This window comes from Polyodon spathula, chromosome 29 (genome assembly GCF_017654505.1).
Source record: "Polyodon spathula isolate WHYD16114869_AA chromosome 29, ASM1765450v1, whole genome shotgun sequence".
NCBI lineage: Eukaryota > Metazoa > Chordata > Actinopteri > Acipenseriformes > Polyodontidae > Polyodon > Polyodon spathula.
Window position 1 is genome coordinate 2,081,590 of NC_054562.1, and position 23,308 is coordinate 2,104,897.

General features: G+C 47.2%; 3 protein-coding genes across 3 annotated transcripts in view; 2 read left to right on the forward strand and 1 right to left on the reverse strand.

Annotated features, from left to right (window-relative positions):
• The window catches only part of LOC121302134 (E3 ubiquitin-protein ligase BRE1A-like), a 20,809-nt gene extending 15,000 nt beyond the window's left edge, over nucleotides 1-5,809 (reverse strand). The window contains exons 1-4 of the mRNA XM_041231954.1: nucleotides 5,685-5,809; nucleotides 4,294-4,499; nucleotides 3,136-3,303; nucleotides 608-833 (exon numbers count right to left, since the gene is read on the reverse strand). Of these exons, the coding sequence (XP_041087888.1) occupies nucleotides 608-833; nucleotides 3,136-3,303; nucleotides 4,294-4,452 (553 nt within the window). The 5' untranslated portion in view covers nucleotides 4,453-4,499; nucleotides 5,685-5,809. The remainder of the gene's footprint in view (nucleotides 1-607; nucleotides 834-3,135; nucleotides 3,304-4,293; nucleotides 4,500-5,684) is intronic.
• A 1,311-nt stretch (nucleotides 5,810-7,120) lies between these two features.
• On the forward strand, nucleotides 7,121-11,529 carry pgap4 (post-GPI attachment to proteins GalNAc transferase 4). Its single transcript, XM_041232525.1, has 2 exons — nucleotides 7,121-7,227; nucleotides 9,569-11,529. Exons 1-2 carry the CDS (start codon nucleotides 7,214-7,216, stop codon nucleotides 10,779-10,781), a joined length of 1,227 nt encoding a protein of 408 aa, XP_041088459.1. The 5' UTR covers nucleotides 7,121-7,213; the 3' UTR covers nucleotides 10,782-11,529.
• A 5,170-nt stretch (nucleotides 11,530-16,699) lies between these two features.
• On the forward strand, nucleotides 16,700-22,520 carry aldob (aldolase b, fructose-bisphosphate). Its single transcript, XM_041232429.1, has 9 exons — nucleotides 16,700-16,807; nucleotides 18,137-18,249; nucleotides 18,657-18,868; nucleotides 19,226-19,280; nucleotides 19,476-19,636; nucleotides 19,996-20,079; nucleotides 20,749-20,923; nucleotides 21,491-21,690; nucleotides 22,217-22,520. Exons 2-9 carry the CDS (start codon nucleotides 18,138-18,140, stop codon nucleotides 22,310-22,312), a joined length of 1,095 nt encoding a protein of 364 aa, XP_041088363.1. The 5' UTR covers nucleotides 16,700-16,807; nucleotide 18,137; the 3' UTR covers nucleotides 22,313-22,520.
• Nucleotides 22,521-23,308: the final 788 nt, after the last annotated feature.

A 23,308-nucleotide genomic window follows, 5' to 3' on the forward strand; every position in this document is an offset into this window, starting at 1 on the left:
ACATCCCTCTCCCTCTTCACTCACTCCCTCTTCCCTCCTCCTCTCTCTCTCTCTCTCTCTCCCCCCTCTCCTCCCTCTCCCTCTCTCTCACCTCACCTCTCTCCTCTCCTCCCTCTCTCACACTCCTCTCTCCTCTCCTCCCTCTCCCACACTCACCCCTCTCTCCTCCCCCTCTCCCTCTCCCTCCCTCTCACCCTCTCCCTCTCACCCCTCTCCTCTCTCTTCTCTCTGATCCTCTCTCCTCTCCCTCTCCTCTCTCTCTCTCTCCCTCTCTCTCCCTCTCTCTCTCACACTCTCTCTTCTCTCTCTCTCTCTCACACTCACCTCTCTCTCCTCCTCCCTCTCCCTCCTCTCACACTCACCTCTTCTCTCTCCCCCTCTCTCTCCTCCTCTCTCTCTTTCTCTCTCTCCTCCTCTCCCTCTCTCCTGTCTCCCTCTCCCTCTCCTCCCTCTCCCTCTCCCTCCTCTCTCTCTCTCTCCTCTCTCCTCTCTCCCTCTCACATCTTCCCTCTCTCTCCTCTCCTCTCCCTCCCTTCTCTCTCACCCCATCACCTCTCCTCTCTCTCTGTCTCTCTCTCACTCACCTCTCTCTCTCACTCCCTCTCACCTCCTCTTCTCTGCCCTCTCCTTCTCTCTCTCCCCTCTCCTCTCTCCTCCCTCTCCCTCTCTCGCACACTTCCTCTCTCCGGGTTGCTGTCGGAGTCCGGTTCTGGGTCCGAGGGTTCTAGACTCTTGCGCTCCGAAGGATCTAGAGCCTTCCTGTCACTCAGCAGGTCTGAGAGTTCTGAGTCCAGATCATATCGATGAATGATGAGACGGATATTCTCATCAAACTGAGTGGAATAAGAGAGAGAGAGGAGAGAGAGAGAGAGGAGACTTTAAATTCAAATATTATCAGTAAAGTTACCGGTTAGAAGAAATCCCACTAGACTGGACTGGATTTACATTGTAACTGCAGTTTAATATCATTGGACTGGGCTGGAATTACATTGTAACGGCATTTTAATATCACTAGACTGGGCTGGAATTACATTGTAAATGCATTTTAATATCACTAGACTGGACAGGAATTGCATTTTAACTGCAGTTTAATATCACTAGACTGGACTGGAAGTACATTGTAACTCCAGTTTAATATCACTTGACTGGGCTGGAATTACATGGTAACTGTAGTTTAATATCACTAGACAGGGCTGGTATTACATTGTAACTGCAGATTAATATTACTGGACTGGACTGGAATTACATTGTTACTGCAGTTTAATAACACTGGACTGGCCTGGAATTACATTGTAAATGCAGTTTAATATCACTAGACTGGACAGGAATTACATTGTAACTGCAGTTTAAAATCACTAGACTGGACTGGAATTACATTGTAAATGCAGTTTAATATCACTAGCCTGGGCAGGAATTACATTGTAACTGCAATTTAAAATCACTAGACTGGACTGGAATTACATAGTAAATGCAGTTTAATATCACTAGACAGGACAGGAATTACATTGTAACTGCAGATTAATACTCACACCCTTGACCCTGCCTCTGTAACTATTGCGTCAGCATATAGGATGCGCTGCCCTGGAGGGCTAGACTGGACTGGAATAACATTGTAACTGCAGTTTACTATCACTAGACTGGACTGGAATTACCTTGTATCTGCAGTTTAATATCACCGGACCGGGCTGTAATTACATTGTAACTGCAGATTAAAATAATTTTTTTTTGGTTAAATTTTTTTTTATAAAATTAAAAATAATACAAATTTTTATTAATAAATAATTTAAAAATTTAATATCACTAGGCTGGGCTGGGATTACATTGTAATTGCAGTTTAATATCACTAGACTGGACGGGAATTACATTGTAACTGCAGTTTAAAAATCACTAGCCTGGACGGAAGATTACATTGTAATTGCAGTTTTAGATTCCACTATACTGGACAGGAATTACATTGTAACTGCAGTTTAAAATCACTAGATTGGACTGGAATTACATAGTAACTGCATTTTAATATCACTAGACTGGACTGGACTTGCATTTTAACTGCAGTTTAATATAACAGGACTGTACTGGAATTACATTGTAACAGCAGTTTAATATCACTAGACTGGACTGGAATTACGTTCTAACTGCAGTTTAATATCACTAGACTGGGCTGGAATTACATTGTAACTGCATTTTAATATCACTGGACTGGACTGGAATTACATTGTAACTGCAGTTTAATATCACTAGACTGGTCTGGAATTACATTGTAACTGCAGTTTAATATCACTAGACTGGGCTGGAATTACATTGTAACTGCAGTTTAATATCACTGGACTGGACTGGAATTACATTGTAACTGCAGTTTAATATCACTAGACTGGGCTGGAATTACATTGTAACTGCAGTTTAATATCACTAGACTGGACTGGAATTACATTTTAACTTCAGTTTAACATCACTGGACTGGAATTGTAACTGCAGTTTAATATCACTGGACTGGGCTGGAATTACATTGTAACTGCAGTTTAATATCACTGGACTGGGCTGGAATTACATTGTAACTGCAGTTTAATATCACTGGACTGGACTGGAATTACATTGTAACTGCAGTTTAATATCACTAGACTGGGCTGGAATTACATTGTAACTGCAGTTTAATATCACTAGACTGGACTGGAATTACATTGTAACTGCAGTTTAATATCACTAGACTGGACTGGAATTACATTGTAACTGCAGTTTAATATCACTAGACTGGACTGGAATTACATTGTAACTGCAGTTTAATATCACTGGACTGGACTGGAATTACATTGGTCCAGACTTCAGGGGGAATCAGGAGTCTAGGGTGCGGATAACGTGCACAGCAGTGTGATCCAGTCCAGGTTTCACTAGCAGCTTGATCAGCCCCAGTGTGTCTAGGGAACAAGCTCAGGTGTGTCTTATTATTAAACTCCTAGTGAAAGCAGGACTGGATCACACTGCTGTGCAGCGGGAGTCTTATTATTAAACTCCTAGTGAAAGCAGGACTGGATCACACTGCTGTGCAGCGGGAGTCTTATTATTAAACTCCTAGTGAAAGCAGGACTGGATCACACGGAGTCTGATTCCCAGCCCCGCCTCTCTCCCAGTGCTCCCAGTTACCTGGCTCCAGTAGCGGTTCAGGATGAGCAAGCTGGCGTCGTCGGTCGCCTGCCTCCTCTCCAGACGCTCGATCGTCTCTCGCAGCTCATCCTCGATCAGCTGCCGCTGGTCCAGCGTCTCAGCCAGCTTCCTGTTCCTCACCTGCAGAGCCCGGACATCCAGCTCCTCCTACAGGACAGAGAGGAGAGGTACAGGATAGAGAGGAGGAGTGTGATACAGGATAGAGAGGAGGGGTGTGATACAGGATAGAGAGGAGGAGTGTGATACAGGATAGAGAGGAGGAGTGTGATACGGGATAGAGAGGAGGAGTGTGATATAGGATAGAGAGCAGAGGTACAGGATAGAGAGGAGGAGTGTGATACAGGATAGAGAGGAGTGATACAGGATAGAGAGGAGACGTACAGGATAGAGAGGAGGAGTGTGATACAGGATAGCGAGGAGGAGTGTGATACAGGATAGAGGAGTGTGATACAGGATAGAGAGGAGGAGTGATACAGGATAGAGAGGAGGAGTGTGATACAGGATAGAGAGGAGGAGTGTGATACAGGATAGAGAGGAGAGGTACAGGATAGAGAGGAGGAGTGTGATACAGGATAGAGAGGAGGAGTGTGATACAGGATAGAGAGGAGAGGTACAGGATAGAGAGGAGGAGTGTGATACAGGATAGAGAGGAGGAGTGTGATACAGGATAGAGAGGAGGAGTGTGATATAGGATAGAGTTTCATTAAAGCTGCAGACAGACCGACACACACACACACAGACACACAGACACACACCCCCCCCCCACAGCCTCCACACCCCCCCCCCCCCCCCCCCCCCCCCCCCCCCCCCCCCCCCCCCCCCCCCCCCCCCCCCCCCCCCCACCCCCCCACCCCCCCCCCCCCCCCCCCCCCCCCCCCCCCCCCCCCCCACCCCCCCCCAGATTCTGTTCCTCTCAATAGCTTGTGAGCTGAAGAAGGTCCTGAGCGAGTTTCATCACAATTGGACGAGCGCTGCTCTAGAGAGGAGTGAAAATGTAAGAGTGACAGGCAGACAGACAGACAGACAGACACCCCCTCCCCCGTTCCTCACAATCTGATCCCCTCCCTCTCTTCAGCTGTACCTGTAATTATAACATTCATTGATCCAGGTTGAGGGGTTTTCAAATGAAGTCCGTACCGTGCTCGAGACTCCTCCCACTTTGATGACAGTCTCCACGGTGGTCCTGCCCCCTTCCTCTCCTCCTCCTCCTCCTCCATCTCGCTCCCTCTCTCTCTTCTTCTCCGGAGGGGCGGAGGTCGAGGGCTCACTCCCTGCCGGCCTCTTCAGTCCTGACATCACTCGGGTCAAGGGTCACACCAGAATCGCAAACAAAAAATAACAACCTGCAGACAAGAGAAATGTTTTAAACCCAGGGGTGGGAATGAGACTCCCGCTGCACAGCAGTGTGATCCAGTCCTGCTTTCACTAGGAGTTTAATAATGAGACTCCCGCTGCACAGCAGTATGATCCAGTCCTGCTTTCACTAGGAGTTTAATAATGAGACTCCCGCTGCACAGCGGTGTGATCCGGTCCTGCTTTCACTAGGAGTTTAATAATCAGACTCCCGCTGCACAGCAGTGTGATCCAGTCCTGCTTTCACTAGGAGTTTAATAATCAGACTCCCGCTGCACAGCAGTGTGATCCAGTCCTGCTTTCACTAGGAGTTTAATAATCAGACTCCCGCTGCACAGCAGTGTGATCCAGTCCTGCTTTCACTAGGAGTTTAATAATCAGACTCCCGCTGCACAGCAGTGTGATCCAGTCCTGCTTTCACTAGGAGTTTAATAATCAGACTCCCGCTGCACAGCGGTGTGATCCAGTCCTGCTTTCACTAGGAGTTTAATAATCAGACTCCCGCTGCACAGCAGTGTGATCCAGTCCTGCTTTCACTAGGAGTTTAATAATAAGACACACCTGAGCTTGTTACCTAGACACACTGGGGCTGATCAAGCTGGTAGTGAAACCTGGACTGGATCACACTGCTGTGCAATAGGAGTCTGATTCCCAGCCCTGCAGTGTAATGGTTGATCACAAATAACTCCCTGAATCCGACCCGGCTCTCCCGTTCTCTACACGGCTCCCAAACGCGTAGTGCTGAAAGGCGCCAGAGCAAAGGAAACCCGTTTCACTGGACGGGGTTTTGTTTTTTTTTAAGGGTCTAACGGGGTCATTACATCGCTAATTTAATTACCCCCAGGGCGCTGTTCGCATCGCTTCCAGCGGGTTTACTTTGAACCGAAGCGCACCGATAAACCGCGTTACGCGTTTTTACGCACAAAAAAACGAGACGCAATCATTTTTTTTTTTTTTTTGGCACCGTAGAAAAAACAAAAAATTTAAACCAAACCCCCCCCCCAAAAAAAAACATGTTTAGTTTTCATAACAAGCGCTCCACCGACCTTGCAGACAGGACACGTCACCGGGCACGCCGTACGCTTGCGTCCCGGTTACTATAAAGGGACGCGTCTGCTTGCGTGCGTGTGGTGAACATGCGGGTCTGCTTTTAAAGAAAGAGGCTGACTTCTTACCCGCCAAAGTTTTATAACACAGTCACAGCTAACTGCGACTCTGCCCCAGCTCTGATCCACAAATGGAGGCTGAATGTCACAGACACGCTGAAAACACACTAGATCATATTTGTGAGGTTTTCTTCAGCGGTCGACTGCGATTCCTATCGGCCGGAGGAGTGTATTGCAATAACAGAGACTTCAAATTCCAGGTGCCCTAACCATCTTTAAAATCAATTAGCTTACTAGCTTTATTAACAGGATCACTGACCTCTCCCTTTACAGGAGCGCTGACCATCTTTAAAATCCATTCTCTCACTAGCTTTATTAACAGGATCACTGACCCCTCCCTTTACAGGAGCGCTGACCATCTTTAAAATCCATTCTCTCACCTCTTATTAGCTTTATAACAGGATCACTGACCCCTCCCTTTAAAGGAGCGCTGACCATCTTTAAAATCCATTCTCTCACCTCTTATTAGCTTTATTAACAGGATCACTGACCCCTCCCTTTACAGGAGCGCTGACCATCTTTAAAATCCATTCTCTCACCTCTTATTAGCTTTATTAACAGGATCACTGACCCCTCCCTTTACAGGAGCGCTGACCATCTTTAAAATCCATTCTCTCACCTCTTATTAGCTTTATTAACAGGATCACTGGCCCCTCCCTTTACAGGAGCGCTGACCATCTTTAAAATCCATTCTCTCACCTCTTATTAGCTTTATTAACAGGATCACTGACCCCTCCCTTTAAAGGAGCGCTGACCATCTTTAAAATCCATTCTCTCACCTCTTATTAGCTTTATTAACAGGATCACTGACCCCTCCCTTTACAGGAGCGCTGACCATCTTTAAAATCCATTCTCTCACCTCTTATTAGCTTTATTAACATGATCACTGGCCCCTCCCTTTACAGGAGCCCTGACCATCTTTAAAATCCATTCTCTCACCTCTTATTAGCTTTATTAACAGGATCACTGGCCCCTCCCTTTACAGGAGCGCTGACCATCTTTAAAATCCATTCTCTCACCTCTTATTAGCTTTATTAACAGGATCACTAACCCCTCCCTTTACAGGAGCGCTGACCAACATGATCGCTGGGGGTTGTAAAGCAGTACACTTTGAGTTTATAAAACACTATTTCGTGTATGATATTTATAAGCACAGATTATCGTTATCCTATGTGATTTTTTAAAAAAAAAAGGTTATTCTCCATCTATCAGATTACAAATCCTTTTTTTTCTTTTCTTTTCTCGGATCTGCTAGGAGACCATAATGGTTTCTCAGTGCAAATTGTGACAGTTGGTAGTTTTAAAACCATATTATGTTTGTTAGCAATTAATTTTGCAGGCGTTCGTGTCACTCCTGAATAATTAATTACAATGACATCATCCTCGAGGCTTTCGCCCGCCCCTGTAATCGCGCCTGGCCCCGCTAGACCTCATCTGATTGGCTGGTGCCAGGGGTGGGGTGGGGACGAGGGTGCAAACACAGTCTACAGGTCGCGGAATGGATCTAAACACACCTCACGAAACGAGGCGGAGCTGGGATGGTAAAAGTAAGGTAAGACTCGTTTTAATGAAAATCTCCATCAAATTACTATATATATATGAATATAGAAATGAATATAGAAATGTGTGTGTGTGTGTTTAAGAGCGACAGAACACGGAGATAGCGTTTTTTTTTTTTCAAAATACTCTCGTTAGTACTAATGGCAGATGCGGATAAACGCACACACAAATAACACAAAGCGGAGACGATCTCAAATAATAACACAAAGCGGAGACGATCTCAGATAACACCACAAAGCGGAGACGATCTCAGATAACACCACAAAGCGGAGACGATCTCAGATAACACCACAAAGCGGAGACGATCTCAAAGCTTCCCTCTGTGTTGTGACAGGTTAGGTGCGATTTCAGTCTCTCGCAGGGCAGTCTGCGGGGGATTTTCTGCAGAAGTATCCATTGCCGTGTTTGGTGATAACAATGTTGCAATATCAGTGAGAATGACGCTAATCTGGTTACAATGTGGCCACCTCTCGAGTGAGTCCCAGCTCGCATAATAACTCGAGAAACCATGGAAACGCTTTTGCAAAATAATGTTTAGCAAATATGACGAGGCTGGCACACAGCGCTTACCGGTGTCATGTTATTTTTGTGTTATTGCACATGTCCGCAGAGCTGCACACAGGAACCATGTGTTGTTATCACTAGGGCGGCCACCTGGCTCCAGAGTTACCGGACCCTTCTGAGACAGAACGGGATTTCAAACTGGTCTCTAAACTGAAAGCGATGAGTGTGGGAATTAACCACGACACCTCTGCTCACATAAGAACATAAGAACATAAGAAAGTTTACAAACGAGAGGAGGCCATTCGGCCCATCTTGCTCGTTTGGTTGTTAGTAGCTTATTGATCCCAGAATCTCATCAAGCAGCTTCTTGAAGGATCCCAGGGTGTCAGCTTCAACAACATTACTGGGGAGTTGATTCCAGACCCTCAATTCTCTATGTAAAAAAGTGCCTCCTATTTTCTGTTCTGAATGCCCCTTTTTCTAAACTCCATTTGTGACCCCTGGTCCTTGTTTCTTTTTTCAGGCTGAAAAAGTCCCTTGCGTGGACACTGTCAATACCTATTGGTATTTTGAATGCTTGAATTAGGTCGCCACGTAGTCTTCTTTGTTCAAGACTGAACAGATTCAATTCTTTTAGCCTGTCTGCATATGACATGCCTTTTAAGCCCGGAATAATTCTGGTCGCTCTTCTTTGCACTCTTTCTAGAGCAGCAATATCTTTTTTATAGCGAGGTGACCAGAACTGCACACAACTGAATAACGCTGCTTAATTACCGCCTGCCTCAAACACGTGTATAATTCTAATAAGAATCAATAACGTGCTGATCTATTATTATTATTATTATTATTGTTATGATTTATGATTATGATTATGTATTTATTTTTTGCAGCCATTTAGTCACTAGACGTTGGGGTTGTGGCTAATGTTAGGGTTAACATTAGGGATAGTGTTGGGGTTAGTGTTAGCGTTAGGGATAGTGTTGGGGTTAGCGATAGGGATAGTGTTGGGGTTAGTAGCGTTAGGGATAGGGTTAGGGTTAGGGTTAGCGTTAGGGATAGTGTTGGGGTTAGTGTTAGCGTTAGGGATAGTGTTGGGGTTAGCGTTAGGGATAGTGTTGGGGTTAGCGTTAGGGTTAGGGTTAGGGATAGGGTTGGGGTTGGGGCTAGTGTTAGTGTTAGGGTTAGGGATAGTGTTGGGGTTAGCGTTAGGGATAGGGTTGGGGGTTAGTGTTAGGGTTAGGGTTAGTGTTGGGGTTAGCGTTAGGGATAGGGTTGGGGTTGGGGCTAGTGTTAGCGTTAGGGTTAGGGATAGTGTTGGGGTTAGTGTTAGCGTTAGGGATAGTGTTGGGGTTAGCGTTAGGGATGGTGTTGGGGTTAGTGTTAGCGTTAGGGATAGTGTTGGGGTTAGTGTTAGCGTTAGGGATAGTGTTGGGGTTAGCGATAGGGATAGTGTTGGGGTTAGTGTTAGCGTTAGGGATAGTGTTGGGGTTAGCGTTAGGGATAGGGTTGGGGTTGGGGCTAGTATTAGCTTTAGGGTTAGGGATAGTGTTGGGGTTAGGATTAGCATTAGCGTTAGGGATAGGGTTGGGGTTGGGGCTAGTGTTAGTGTTAGGGTTAGGGATAGTGTTGGGGTCAGTGTCAGTGTTAGATGGTTGTGTTAGTGTTGGGGTCAGTGTTAGATGGTTGTGTTAGTGTTGGGGTCAGTGTCAGTGTTAGATGGTTGTGTTAGTGTTGGGGTCAGTGTCAGTGTTAGATGGTTGTGTTAGTGTTGGGGTCAGTGTCAGTCTCAGATGGATGTTTTCTGTATTTCCTTGTCCTCTGATCCTTAGGGAGTGGCTGCACGCTCAGATACCCAAATGGAAGGCCTGTCTGAGCAGAACCCTTCGTCCCTCCAGTCCGGTCGTGCAGGGAGCCGCGCTGTGCCTTCTGACCTTCTGCGTCGTCCTCCCTCTGGCCTGTCACAAGCTGCTGTACTCTTACTACTACTGGAAATCCCTCTACCTTGACTCCATGAGCCAGGCAGCCCTGCAGGAGAGCTGGGAGAGAGGCCAGCAGGCTCTGCGGCACTGGCAGGCAGCCCCGGAAAATCCAACACCAGGCTTCGTGCAGCAAGTAGGCCAGGGGGTGAGTGATGGGGAGAGGGGCGGGCTGCTGATCACCGTGGTGACGGCTCGGCGTCAGGAGCAGGGCCTGCAGTACCACTACCTCCTCCAGGTGGCGCTCCAGCTGCAAGGCCTGCTGGAGGCGTGCCCGGGCTGCGCGGAGGTGCTGGTGTGCAACGTGGAAGGGGTCCCCCGCGACCACGAGGACGCAGAGCTGTTGAAAAAGAGGTTCCGCGTGGAGGAGAAGCACAGGGAATACCCGCCCCCCGACGTGCCGAACCTCTTCGAAAAGGAGAAGCAGGATTACGTTTACTGCCTGAAACGGGGGCTGGAGGTTTACCAGCCCCGGGACGTGCTGATGCTGGAGGACGACGCCCTACCCCTGGAGTCGCTCCTCCCCGCCCTGCGGGAGATCATGTCCCGTCGGTTCTACCACGGCGCCCTCTATGTGAAGCTGTACCACCCGGAGAGGCTGCAGCGCTACTGGAACCCGGAGCCATGCCGTATCCTGGAGTGGCTGGGGGCCGGCGGGCTGGGCTCCTCTCTGCTCTGCCTGCTGTTGGCCTGCGCCCGGGGCATGGCGCCCCGACTGGGACTCGGGTTCCTGTTCCTCACTCTCTACATCATGCTGGTCTGTGAGCTGTTTGGAAGGCATTACCTCCTGGAGCTGCGGCGCCTCTCCCCCCAGCTGCTCTCCGTCTCCCCCGCCACAGAGTGCTGCACCCCGGCCATGCTGTACCCCCGGGCCGCGGTGGAGAGGGTGGTGGGTTACCTCTCGGAGGTGACCTGCAGGAGGGGCCACGCCAAGGATATGGCCCTCTACAGGGCACTGAGGGACCGGTCCTGGGAGCGCGCCTACAGCGTGGAGCCCAACCTGGTCCGGCACATCGGGGCGTTCTCTTCGGTCAGGGCGAGTCACCCGCAGCCCAGGCTTCTGTGAGGGAGAGGGGAGGGGAGACAGAGCGGGACGGACAACACTAATAGATTTTTTTCTTTTTTCTTTCTCGAGTTCGAATAACGTACAACAAAGTGTTTCATTTGTTGTTATTGTTGTCTGTCGACCCCCCCCCCCATTTCCTCTCCCTCCCCCCTCTCTCTCTCTCTCTCTCTCCATGTGTCTCTCTCTCTCTCTCTCTCTCTTCATTTACTGCAAACAGGCTGAACAAAAGGGATAATCCTGATTCTGACTCAAATGTTTTCTTGTGATTGAACGTTAGAGCAATCATTGCCACAGAATGGGCGTGACAGGGAGACTGGGAAACAGGGCCTGCCGTTTAATAAACAGGGTCTGAGGTTTTATAAACATCATGTCATCAATTAATTATAATAATAATAATGTTGTATAGTGGGATTAAACCCAGATTCACTTTATCATGTTGATATGTATCTTGAAACTAAATGTAGCTCCCAGAATAACTCCTTGAATCTCCCTCCATCCCTCCGTCACTTACCTCTGCCCCGCGCCTCTGCCCTCCGTCCCTCGCCTCCGCCCCACCCCTCTGTCCCTCGCGTCTGCCCCTCCCCTCCATCCCTCGCCTCCGCCCCACCCCTCTCGTCCCTCCCCTCCATCCCTCGCCTCCGCCCGCCCCTCCGTCCCTCGCCTCCACCCTGCGCCTCCGCCCCTCCGTCCCTCGTCTCCGCCCCACACCTCCGCCCCTCCGTCCCTCGCTTCCGCCCCGCCCCTCCGCCCCTCCGTCCCTCGCTTCCGCCCCGCGCCTCCGCCCCTCCCCGCGCCTCCGCCCCTCCGTCCCTCGCTTCCGCCCCGCGCCTCCGCCCCTCCGTCCCTCGCCTCCACCCCGCGCCTCTGTTCCGCTCCACAGCTCTCAAGTGTGCAGTTCTGAAAGAAACACCAAGTTACAGCAAAACACAGGGTTTCATTTTAACCTATATCTGGTATGGCTGTAATTTTAAACAGCACACCCGGACCTTCTAATTGCATTGTGTTACCTGTACCCATGTGTTGCTGTAACTGTTTACAGAAGGAGTGTGTGTTTTAATTTTATTTTTTTTTACATTTCAACCACTTTTTAAAAATCTTTTAAATTGCATTCCACTGCCTCCAAGAAGGAGGCAGTGGAATGCATGGACCTCTCGGAACTACATTTCCCATCATCCTCCTGCTCGCACAACTGAGATTTGGGTTTACCGGCGAGCAGGAGGATGATGGGAAATGTAGTTCCGAGAGGTCCATGCAGGTACATGGGAAGCCATCTTGCTGCAAAAGTTTTTTTAAAAGTTTAAAAAAGTGGACAAAATGTAAAAAATAAAATGAAAACAACACACACACCTTACTGAAACAAGTGTAGCAGCGCAGGGGAACATGAAACACATTAAAACACAAAGGTGTCCTTTAGTTAAAGGAAGTTTCAGTTTGCCTTATTCTCAGGAAATCCTGTTACAGCTGCAGTTCCCAGGGCAGTAGAGCCCTCAGGGCTCCTGGCTGTCAGTCAGCAGAGGAAGCAGCAGCTGATTGGTTAGAAAGAGGCCGGTGAAGGGGGCGGGGACAGGCTCACCCTCCTGGTGAGCGCGATGCTGTTTGAAAGTGTGGCGCGTGCACACAGAGCCAGCTCTGCAAGCCAGCGTGGAACCAGCTGTCATGTTTCAACCCTTTGCGGTCCTGATTCGGATCAGGTCCGACGTTACAATTTTCCCTTTCCGGTCCAATGTCTGGACCCTGTCCGACATCATCAAAAAGACGTCAAGCACAGGCCTCTAGTCGATTTTTCTCCAGAAAAAGATGAAAAAAACTTTCAATGGCCGAGTGAGACCGATAGGAGCCGAAAAAAGGGGCGTATCTGAACAATACAGCTAGCCCCCCCTGCACTACAGAGATAACAGGGACACAAACAAAGGAAGCTGCTTCTGCATCCAGCGCTCAAAGAATATCACAGACACTGGCTGAGCTTTTTGAGATGTTACAGTAATAAAATAATGACTGGGATCGCATTATTGAGGAGTTTGGTGATAAATCGAGTGATCAGGAGAGGATTGATCAGTATGCATGACTATGAAGAGAGATGAGATAAATACACCGAACAAGGGCTGGGGTTGGAGATGCAGGGCTGAGTGTGCTGTTGATATGCAGGGCCTTTTAAACCTGTTTCACTGGAAATGAAATGACTTTTAAACAGCGTGGATAAAATAAATTGGACCCGACGCACCTGAGAAGCGCTGAATAAATGGACCGCTGAGGGTTCAAATTACAATGTGTGTTTTGCTGTAAGCAGGTGATTCTTTCGAAACTGCATGCCTGAGGGCTGTGTAGAAAATGGAAGCAGGTGCGAGGGGTGTGCTGAAAGCTCATTCCTGGTACTCTGAATCGCCTTCAATCAACAGGAATTAAATAAAAACAATTCGTTACCACGTCCATCTCAAAGCGGGAAAGGCCGTCCTTCCTTCACCTTTGCATCAGAGGACCAGTCAGGCTAATGACTGAGATTGACTGGGGAGGGGGGCAGTTTCGCCCTCCAGGGGATCTGGGAACTGCATCTTGTGCAAGCGATTAGCCCAGCTGTGTTTGAACGAGAGTCCGTGTTTTGCTGTAAGTATGTGTTTCTTTCAGAACTGCACACTTGAGAGCTGTGCAGAGCAGGGGTCTTAATTGGACCAATTAAGCTTCTAATAAGCGCTTCTAATAAGCGCTTGATTTGATCCTATGAAATAATTTACAAGTTGGAACAAAAACAAGGAGGGACAGCGGCCCCCCAGGTCCAGGATTGGACACCCCTGTGTAGAGAATGGATGCGGCGAGGACATGAGGTCAGATTCGGGGGGTTATTCTGTGAGCTACATCAACAAGCTCTAAACTTTTTTACTTTTTTTGTAACAGATAACGCCCATGCAGTTTGTAAAATTGAAATCTGGAAAATTAAATAACTGTGCCTTAATTAATCCTGTGTTTCTGTCTGTCTGATCACGTTATTAGAAGTGAGACTGGATTCTTGGTTTGTAGTTTTTGGTGCTGGAAGGCGTCTGAACCCCAGGACTGGGTGCAGCAGCAGCAGGGCTAGTGTGAGTTTCTAACCCTGCTCAAACTCCTGGCTCCTGATCATTGCAATATTAATAATAATAATACTAGACTTCATTGAGGGGAGCTCTGAACCCCAGGACTGGGTGCAGCAGCAGCAGCAGGGCTAGTGTGAGTTTCTAACCCTGCTCAAACTCCTGGCTCCTGATCATTGCAATATTAATAATAATAATAATAGACTTCATTGAGGGGAGTTCTGAGCCCCAGGACTGGGTGCAGCAGCAGGGCTAGTGTGAGTTTCTAACCCTGCTCAAACTCCTGGCTCCTGATCATTGCAATATTAATAATAATAATAATACTAGACTTCATTGAGGGGAGCTCTGAACCCCAGGACTGGGTGCAGCAGCAGCAGCAGGGCTAGTGTGAGTTTCTAACCCTGCTCAAACTCCTGGCTCCTGATCATTGCAATATTAATAATAATAATACTAGACTTCATTGAGGGGAGCTCTGAACCCCAGGACTGGGTGCAGCAGCAGGGCTAGTGTGAGTTTCTAACCCTGCTCAAACTCCTGGCTCCTGATCATTGCAATATTAATAATAATAATACTAGACTTCATTGAGGGGAGCTCTGAACCCCGGGACTGTGTGCAGCAGCAGCAGCAGCAGGGCTAGTGTGAGTTTCTAACCCTGCTCAAACTCCTGGCTCCTGATCATTGCAATATTAATAATAATAATAATAATAGACTTGAGGTGAGTTGTGAAACAGGCTTGGGGTGAGTTTCTAAACCTTGACAGATTTCAGAAGCGCTCCCTCCATCATGGATAAGGTCATCGCTACAGCAGCCTCGCAACACGCATTTCAACTTTGATCCCTCTGACTGTCATGCAATGCAAGATTGCTAAATAGACCTCCAGTTGAGCTGACTGGCGGACGATCTTATCTTGTTTGCTCGGCACCGCTCTGCCTGGCTCAGCAGCTTTGCTATTACTGAATAAACCTGGTTAATGAACTACAGCAGCCCCAGAAGAATAGCAGCGTTTCAGACAAGCCTAGGCAGACACACACAGTCAGAGCCCCACGATCCTGTTCAGTTTGACGCTGCAATATAATCCCTTCTTCTTGCTGTCTCTGCTGGTTTACTACATTCTGAAAAGAGTTTATCTTAGAAATGAATTATTAAGTGCAATTGGAAAAACGGTTAGTGATTGATCTTAAGATACTGAAATTAGAGAGAGTTGTTAATTGCCCAGCTAGTCCAATAGATCACTTATTATTTGCAGACAAAGTACTTTTGTAAGCTGGCCTAGTTCTTACTGGTGCTCTGTCTGTCTGTCTGACCTTTCAATAGAGATGTGATGAGCTTATAGAATTTGCCTTGTGATAATACTATGAATTTAGTTTAACAATGTTTTAAATATGCTTTACCAGACCTCTCTGTGCTTTACAATGCTTCCCTATGCTTTACCACACCTCTCTGTGCTTTACAATGCTTCCCTGTGCTTTACCAGACCTATCTGTGCTTTACAATGCTTCCCTATGCTTTACCACACCTCTCTGTGCTTTACAATGCTTCCCTATGCTTTACCAGACCTCTCTGTGCTTCACAATGCTTCCCTATGCTTTACCAGACCTCTCTGTGCTTTACAATGCTTCCCTATGCTTTACCAGACCTCTCTGTGCTTTACAATGCTTCCCTATGCTTTACCAGACCTCTCTGTGCTTTACAATGCTTCCCTATGCTTTACCAGACCTCTCTGTGCTTTACAATGCTTTCCTATGCTTTACCACACCTCTCTGTGCTTTACAATGCTTCCCTATGCTTTACCAGACCTCTCTGTGCTTTACAATGCTTCCCTATGCTTTACCAGACCTCTCTGTGCTTTACAATGCTTCCCTATGCTTTACCAGACCTCTCTGTGCTTTACAATGCTTCCCTATGCTTTACCATACCTCTCTGTGCTTTACAATGCTTCCCTATGCTTTACCAGACCTCTCTGTGCTTTACAATGCTTCCCTATGCTTTACCAGACCTCTCTGTGCTTTACAGTGCTTCCCTGTGCTTTACCAGACCTCTCTGTGCTTTACAATGCTTCCCTATGCTTTACCAGACCTCTCTGTGCTTTACAATGCTTCCCTATGCTTTACCAGACCCCTCTGTGCTTTACAATGCTTCCCTATGCTTTACCAGACCTCTCTGTGCTTTACAATGCTTCCCTATGCTTTACCAGACCTCTCTGTGCTTTACAATGCTTCCCTATGCTTTACCAGACCTCTCTGTGCTTTACAGTGCTTCCCTGTGCTTTACCAGACCTCTCTGTGCTTTACAATGCTTCCCTATGCTTTACCAGACCTCTCTGTGCTTTACAATGCTTCCCTATGCTTTACCAGACCTCTCTGTGCTTTACAGTGCTTCCCTGTGCTTTACCAGACCTCTCTGTGTTTGACCATGCTTTCACGGTGAGACAACGGCTAAGCGTTTTGCCCAGTGGCTTTCAATTCACTTTGAAACTGAAGTAAGACGTTTCGACGTCTTTAAAAAACATTCGAGTTTTTGGTTTCCACAGCAAGCAGCCAGGCTGACCAGCAACACGAAAACTATCGTGAAACCTACTCGAGAATTCTTCAAATACAATTTAATTAATCCATAAATAAATAAATAAATAAATAAATAAATAACAAAAAGAACCCAAAGCAACTTGTCTGTAAAAACATGCTGAACAGGTTCGCAATATATAAACAGGTCTCTGTTTTCCGAACCCCAGATGTTCCTCTTAGCCAATTGCGTAAGAAGCGAGGATACGCCCTCGTCCGTTCCAGCCAATGAGAGTGCAGGGATTTGGGACCAGTAGGTTTCGCCCACCTGTTCGGGGTCCGGCCACGTCACTGGCGAACCTCCATAAAGTTTTTGTCCGGGTGAAAAGTCAGCAGTTCTGTCTCGACGCGGGCTTACCGTCTCCGGCTCGAAACAGCACCGCCGAGTCCACGGTTCACAGGCAACGTAAGTCAGAACACAACGAGCTGTAGTATTTTGCATTGATAATTTATTGCATGTTTTGTCGCGACAATGGTACAGAATAAAAAAAAAAAAAAAAAAAAAAAAAAGGCACAAAATTCTTATTGTTCTCATTTGAATCACGATAACGCTGTTTGCTGATCGATGCAATTACGGTATTATATATATAGGTATATATATAGGTATAGGTATGTATGCGTTAAATAGTGATCTCGTGATATCATCTGCAGATATCTCCAGAATGCGTTTGTATTTAAACAACGCGCTGTTGTTTATGGTTTAGGGTTAGCGTGCATTTATAAAAGTCTACCGCAGTAGATTTGCACGACACATTCCCATCGTTACTCTGCGCTTACAATAGTTTACCCTGATTTGACATGTTTATTAATGTACTTTACCTGACCTCCCTGTGCTTTACAATGCTTTCCTATGCTTTACCAGACCTCTCTGTGCTTTACAATGCTTCCCTATGCTTTACCAGACCTCTCTGTGCTTTACAATGCTTCCCTATGCTTTACCAGACCTCTCTGTGCTTTACAATGCTTCCCTATGCTTTACCAGACCTCTCTGTGCTTTACAATGCTTCCCTATGCTTTACCAGACCTCTCTGTGCTTTGCAATGCTTCCCTGTGCTTTACCAGACCTCTCTGTGCTTTGCAATGCTTCCCTGTGCTTTACCAGACCTCTCTGTGCTTTGCAATGCTTCCCTGTGCTTTACCAGACCTCTCTGTGCTTTGCAGTGCTTCCCTATGCTTTACCAGACCTCTCTGTGCTTTACAATGCTTCCCTGTGCTTTACCAGACCTCTCTGTGCTTTGCAATGCTTCCCTGTGCTTTACCAGACCTCTCTGTGCTTTGCAATGCTTCCCTGTGCTTTACCAGACCTCTCTGTGCTGTACAATGCTTCCCTATGGAAGTCTTTCAGAAGGAACACATTCCAGCACACAGCACTTTGTGGTAAATATTTCACAAACCGCAGCGAACAAACTTGGTTTAAAGTTTAAACAAGGAGTCACTTGTGTGCAGAGGTTACGCAAGAGGACATGAAAAATGATCTACTGACTTCAACTGTTCACTCAGTGATCTGCTGTGAACCGTGATTCCTGCAGAGCACAGCTTAGATAGACAGACAGACCCACAGAGCCCCACAATCCTGTTCAGTTTGACGCTGCAATTTAATCCCTTCTTCTTGGTGTCTGTGTTAGTTTACTACTCGGTGTAATGCCTGTGTGCAGAATGACTCTGTGTAATGCCTGCGTGTTTGTCTCTGTGCAGAATGACTCTGTGTAATGCCTGTGTGCTTGTCTCTGTGCAGAATGACTCACCAGTTCACAGCGCTGACCCCTGAGCAGAAGCAGGAGCTCTCCTCCATCGCTCAGAGAGTCGTTGCCACTGGAAAGGGGATTCTAGCTGCTGATGAGTCCACAGGTAAGAACAGCGGCTCTAGAGACAGGCAGAGCTGGGAATCGGACTCCTGCTGCACAGCAGTGTGATCCAGTCCTGCTTTCAATAGGAGTTTAATAATGAGACTCCCGCTGCACAGCAGTGTGATCCAGTCCTGCTTTCACTAGGAGTTTAATAATAAGAAACACCTGAGCTTGTTACCTAGACACACTGGGGCTGATCAAGCTGGTAGTGAAACCTGGACAGGGTGACACTGCTGTGCAATAGGAGTCTGATTACTAGCCCTGCAGTGTAATTCCAGTCCAGTCTAGTGATATTAAGCTGCAGTTACAATGTAATTCCAGTCCAGTCCAGTGATATTAAACTGCAGTTCCCATTCAGGGTTGGTAAGGAGTCTCAGGTCCCTCTCTGCTCTCTGTCTCCCCCTGCAGGTACGATGGGGAAGCGTCTGGAGAAGATCCATGTTGAGAACACAGAGGAGAACCGGCGCTATTTCAGACAGCTGCTGTTCACTGCGGACTCGACCATCTCCCAGTGCATCGGGGGGGTCATCTTCTTCCACGAGACGCTCTACCAGAAGACGGACGCGGGGGTGCCCTTCCCCAACCTGGTCAAGGACAAGGGCATCGTCGTGGGCATCAAGGTGAGACGCATTCAAATACGTAGAGATCTGTCTGTCTGTCCTATCTCTATCTCTCTATCTGTCTGTCAAGGTGAGACGCATTAAAATAAATGGCGCTCAGTAGGCGGTGACAGTGCAGGACAGGAGGAGAGATTCAGGGAGTTATATTATCAGCTACAGTTAGTTTACTAACAAGAAAAAACTAAACATGATCAAGTGAATCTGGGTTTAATTACACTAGACTATATTATTATTATTATTGTTGTTTGTTTTAAACAATTGTTGTCACGATGATATTTATAAAACAGCAGCTCCAGCGTTCGTTAACCCCCCCCAGTGAGTATTTTGTAATCGTTAGCTTGTTGTCTTTGGTTTCAGGTTGATAAGGGCACAGCAGTTCTGACAGGTACAGACGCAGAGACCACAACTCAAGGTGAGTGACCCAAACTAAACACTCTCTAAAATCTACCAGAGAAACTTGTACTGCTGCTGAGCGAATCACAATACGAAGAGAAGGGATTCAAAAAGCTGGTCTGAGCTCCTGTAAAGGGAGGGGTCAGTGATCCTGTTAATAAAGCTAATAAGAGGTGAGAGAATGGATTTTTGAAGCCGCCTGTCTGTGTCTCAGGTCTGGATGGTCTGGGGGAGCGCTGTGCTCAGTATAAGAAGGACGGTGCTGATTTTGCTAAGTGGAGGTGTGTGCTGAAGATCTCGGACAGCTGCCCCTCCTCTCTGGCCATCGCGGAGAACGCCAACGTGCTCGCTAGATACGCCAGCATCTGCCAACAGGTGAGAGTCGGAGTGTGTGTGTGTGTGTGTGTGTGTGTGTGTGTGTGTGTATCTCTTCCCCTCTCCATCTTCCCTCTCTCTGTCCTCCACCTCTCTGCTCAGTCCCACTCGCTCCCCTCCCCTCCTCTCTTTCAGAACGGTTTGGTTCTGGTCGTGGAGCACAAGATTCTCCCTGCTTCTCTGCCTCTCTCCCCCTGTATAACCTCTCGCTCTCTTTCTACCTCTTTCTTTCACCTGTATCGCTCTCCTCTCACTGTCACTTGTGTCTCTCTCTATCCCCTGTATAACCTCTCTCTCTCTCTCTCTCTCTCTCCTGTGTGACCCTCCTCTCTCTCTCTTTTCTCTCTCCTGTGTTTCAGAACGGTCTGGTTCCGATCGTGGAGCCGGAGATTCTCCCGGATGGGGATCACTCTCTGCTTCGCTGTCAGTACGTCACGGAGAAGGTGAAGAAGGCTTCCAATTCCATTCTCAGAGACTGTTAACCTCACCCGTCTGCATTCTTTAACATTGCTGTCACTCAAACACTTATTATTATTATTATTATTATTATTATTATTATTGTTTTGCTCAGTCTGTGCTGCTTTGACTGAGTTCAGGAGCTGCTCTTCAGTTCTAGCTGCGCTGCCGTAGTTACTGTGTTGTGAATCGGTCCAGTCCTGGCTAGGACTACAGCTCCCAGCATGCCTCTGCACCCGCGGCAATGGTGAGGGATGCTGGGAGCTGTAGTTCTTTAACTGCAACGAGCTGGGCTGGGCTGTATTACATTGTTTTGCTCAGTCTGTGTTGCTTTGATTGGGTTCAGGAGCTGCTCTTCAGTGTTCTAGCAGTAGAGACAGTGCCTTCCAGTGATCTGCCGTAGTCAAGTGTAGTATTGCTGGCGATACACTAGATGGCGCTGCTGCATTTCACTAATATCATTCTTATCAAGCTGTATTGAATGAGTTGTACTGACTTTTTCTCTCTGGTCCATCTTTCCTTGTAGTGACTGTCTATGGTCCGTATCTGCTTGTACTGATGGTCTCTAGTCCATGTTGAACTGTATTGATCATATCAACTAGTATTGCCTGCCTGTGGTCTGTATGGAGTTGTACTGACCCCTGTCTCTCCCCCAGGTCCTGGCCGCAGTCTATAAAGCTCTGAATGACCACCACGTCTATCTGGAGGGCACTCTGCTCAAACCCAACATGGTGACGGCTGGCCAGGCCTGCCCCAAGAAGCCCAGCCCCGCCGAGATCGCCATGGCAACGGTGACCGCTCTCCGCAGGACTGTACCAGCCGCGGTGCCAGGTAAAAAAAAAAAAAAAATAATAAAATAAATAAATAAATAAAAACACAAAACCGGGCCGCAAACTCAGTCCTGGGGTCAGGAGACCTCAATCTTGTAAATTAAACATTTATTGGGATTACTCTTCAAAGTCAAAAACACAGCCGAAGTGTACATAATTATTCGTGTACAAAGCATAGGGAAGCATTGTAAAGCACAGAGAGGTCTGGTAAAGCATAGGGAAGCATTGTAAAGCACAGAGAGGTCTGGTAAAGCATAGGGAAGCATTGTAAAGCACAGAGAGGACTGGTAAAGCATAGGGAAGCATTTGTAAAGCACAGAGAGGTCTGGTAAAGCATAGGGAAGCATTGTAAAGCATGTAAAGCATAGGAAGCATTTGTAAAGCACAGAGAGGTCTGGTAAAGCATAGGGAAGCATTGTAAAGCATAGGGAAGCATTGTAAAGGACAGAGAGGACTGGTAAAGCATATGGAAGCATTGTAAAGCACAGAGAGGTCTAGTAAAGCATGTTTAAACACACAATAGAAATGCTGAACTGGCAAACACAGGATATCTCTCTTTCTCTCTCAGGTATCTGTTTCCTTTCCGGGGGTCAGAGCGAGGAGGATGCCTCTCTTAATCTCAACGCCATTAACCAGTGCCCCCTGCCCAAGCCCTGGAAGCTCACCTTCTCCTACGGGAGAGCCCTGCAGGCCTCCACGCTCTCTGCCTGGGCAGGCAAGCCAGGAAACCTCCAGGCTGCACAAGCGGCCTTCACTGAAAGAGCCAAGGTACAGAGAGGCGTTCAAAAAGCGCCGGTCTGTGAAGGAGAGAAAATCCTTCAACTGAGCTCCAGTATGAGCTTTGAGCATATCGAGCATCTCCTCCTGGGAACTCCTCGTCTTCAAACATACAAACAGCCTCTTCACAATCCCTTTGAAAATGGCTCAGAATGACGTGTTGTAATTCTGAGCAGGGCTGCAGAGTCTGGAACGGTTTGACCAGCTGTGTGTTTTGTTTGAAGTGTTCTTGTCCTGTTTCGATGACCTCTCTCTTGCTCTTTCTTGTGATTTTTAGAACATTGTTTCTTGCCAGGGACCCCCCCCCCCCTTTGTGAAAGAGATGTCTCTCTCAGGGGCTCTGTTCTAGTTAAATACATATATTTGAATGATTGGCTTTGTACCACGTCTATGCAATGCCATTGGAGGCGTCTTTAACTGGTGTGTGTGTGTGTGTGCCTCATTTATAATTTTTAATAGAAATTGTCCGTCTCTCTCTCTCTTTGTTACTGATTTGGTTTGTTATTTTTCTCTTCAGATTAATGGATTGGCATCGACGGGATCTTACGTTCAGAGCGGACAGAAAGACAAGGCTGCCTCCCAGTCTCTCTTCACTGCCAGTTACGTCTACTAGACCAGTGCGCTCCTTAAACTGGGACCAGTAAGGCTCACACACCTGAGCCACTGCTTTTGCACCAAAAAAAAAAAAAAAATTACATTCCAAAAGTTGATTTTTTTTTACAAATCACAAAAATGTGCCGACGTCTGTCTGTGAGCCTTTCTTTCTTCCCGAGCGTTTGAAGTCATGGGGAGATTTAAATAAAAATCTACACTGTTGGAAATGAAAGTGTGTGGAAATTCATTATTTTTCTTTTTTCTTGAAGTGGTTTATAGCTTAACAAAATAATTTCATAAAGATGACCTGCTTGGAAGTTGCGTTAGCTCTCAAATGTAGGATACGTTCATAATCTCAATCTCAGTGACAGAGCGCTCTCTGACCGTTCATAATCTCAATCTCAGTGACAGAGCGCTCTCTGACCGTTCATAATCTCAATCGCAGTGTCAGAGGGCTCTGACCGTTCATAATCTCAATCTGTGTCAGAGCGCTCTCTGACCGTTCATAATCTCAGTGACAGAGCGCTCTCTGACCGTTCATAATCTCAATCTCAGAGTGTCAGAGCGCTCTCTGACCGTTCATAATCTCAATCGCAGTGTCAGAGGGCTCTCTGACCGTTCATAAACTCAATCTGTGTCAGAGCGCTCTCTGACCGTTCATAATCTAAGTGACAGAGCGCTCTCTGACCGTTCATAATCTCAATCTCAGAATGTCAGAGTGCTCTCTGACCATTCATAAATTCAATCTCAGTGTCAGAGCGCTCTGACCGTTCATAATCTCAATCTCAGTGTCAGAGCGCTCTCTGACCGTTCATAAACTCAATCTCAGAGTGTCAGAGCGCTCTCTGACCGTTCATAAACTCAATCTCAGAGTGTCAGAGCGCTCTCTGACCGTTCATAAACTCAATCTCAGAGTGTCAGAGCGCTCTCTGACCGTTCATAAACTCAATCTCAGTGTCAGAGCGCTCTCTGACCGTTCATAAACTCAATCTCAGAGTGTCAGAGCGCTCTCTGA

Bases quoted from the DNA above. Each gene is read 5' to 3' on its own strand.
- aldob (XM_041232429.1), top strand. From the start codon at position 18,138: ATGACTCACCAGTTCACAGCGCTGACCCCTGAGCAGAAGCAGGAGCTC. The intron at 19,637-19,995 runs GTGAGAGTCGGA...CCTGTGTTTCAG, and splicing joins ACGCCAGCATCTGCCAACAG to AACGGTCTGGTTCCGATCGT. The intron at 20,080-20,748 runs GTGAAGAAGGCT...TCTCTCCCCCAG, and splicing joins GTCAGTACGTCACGGAGAAG to GTCCTGGCCGCAGTCTATAA.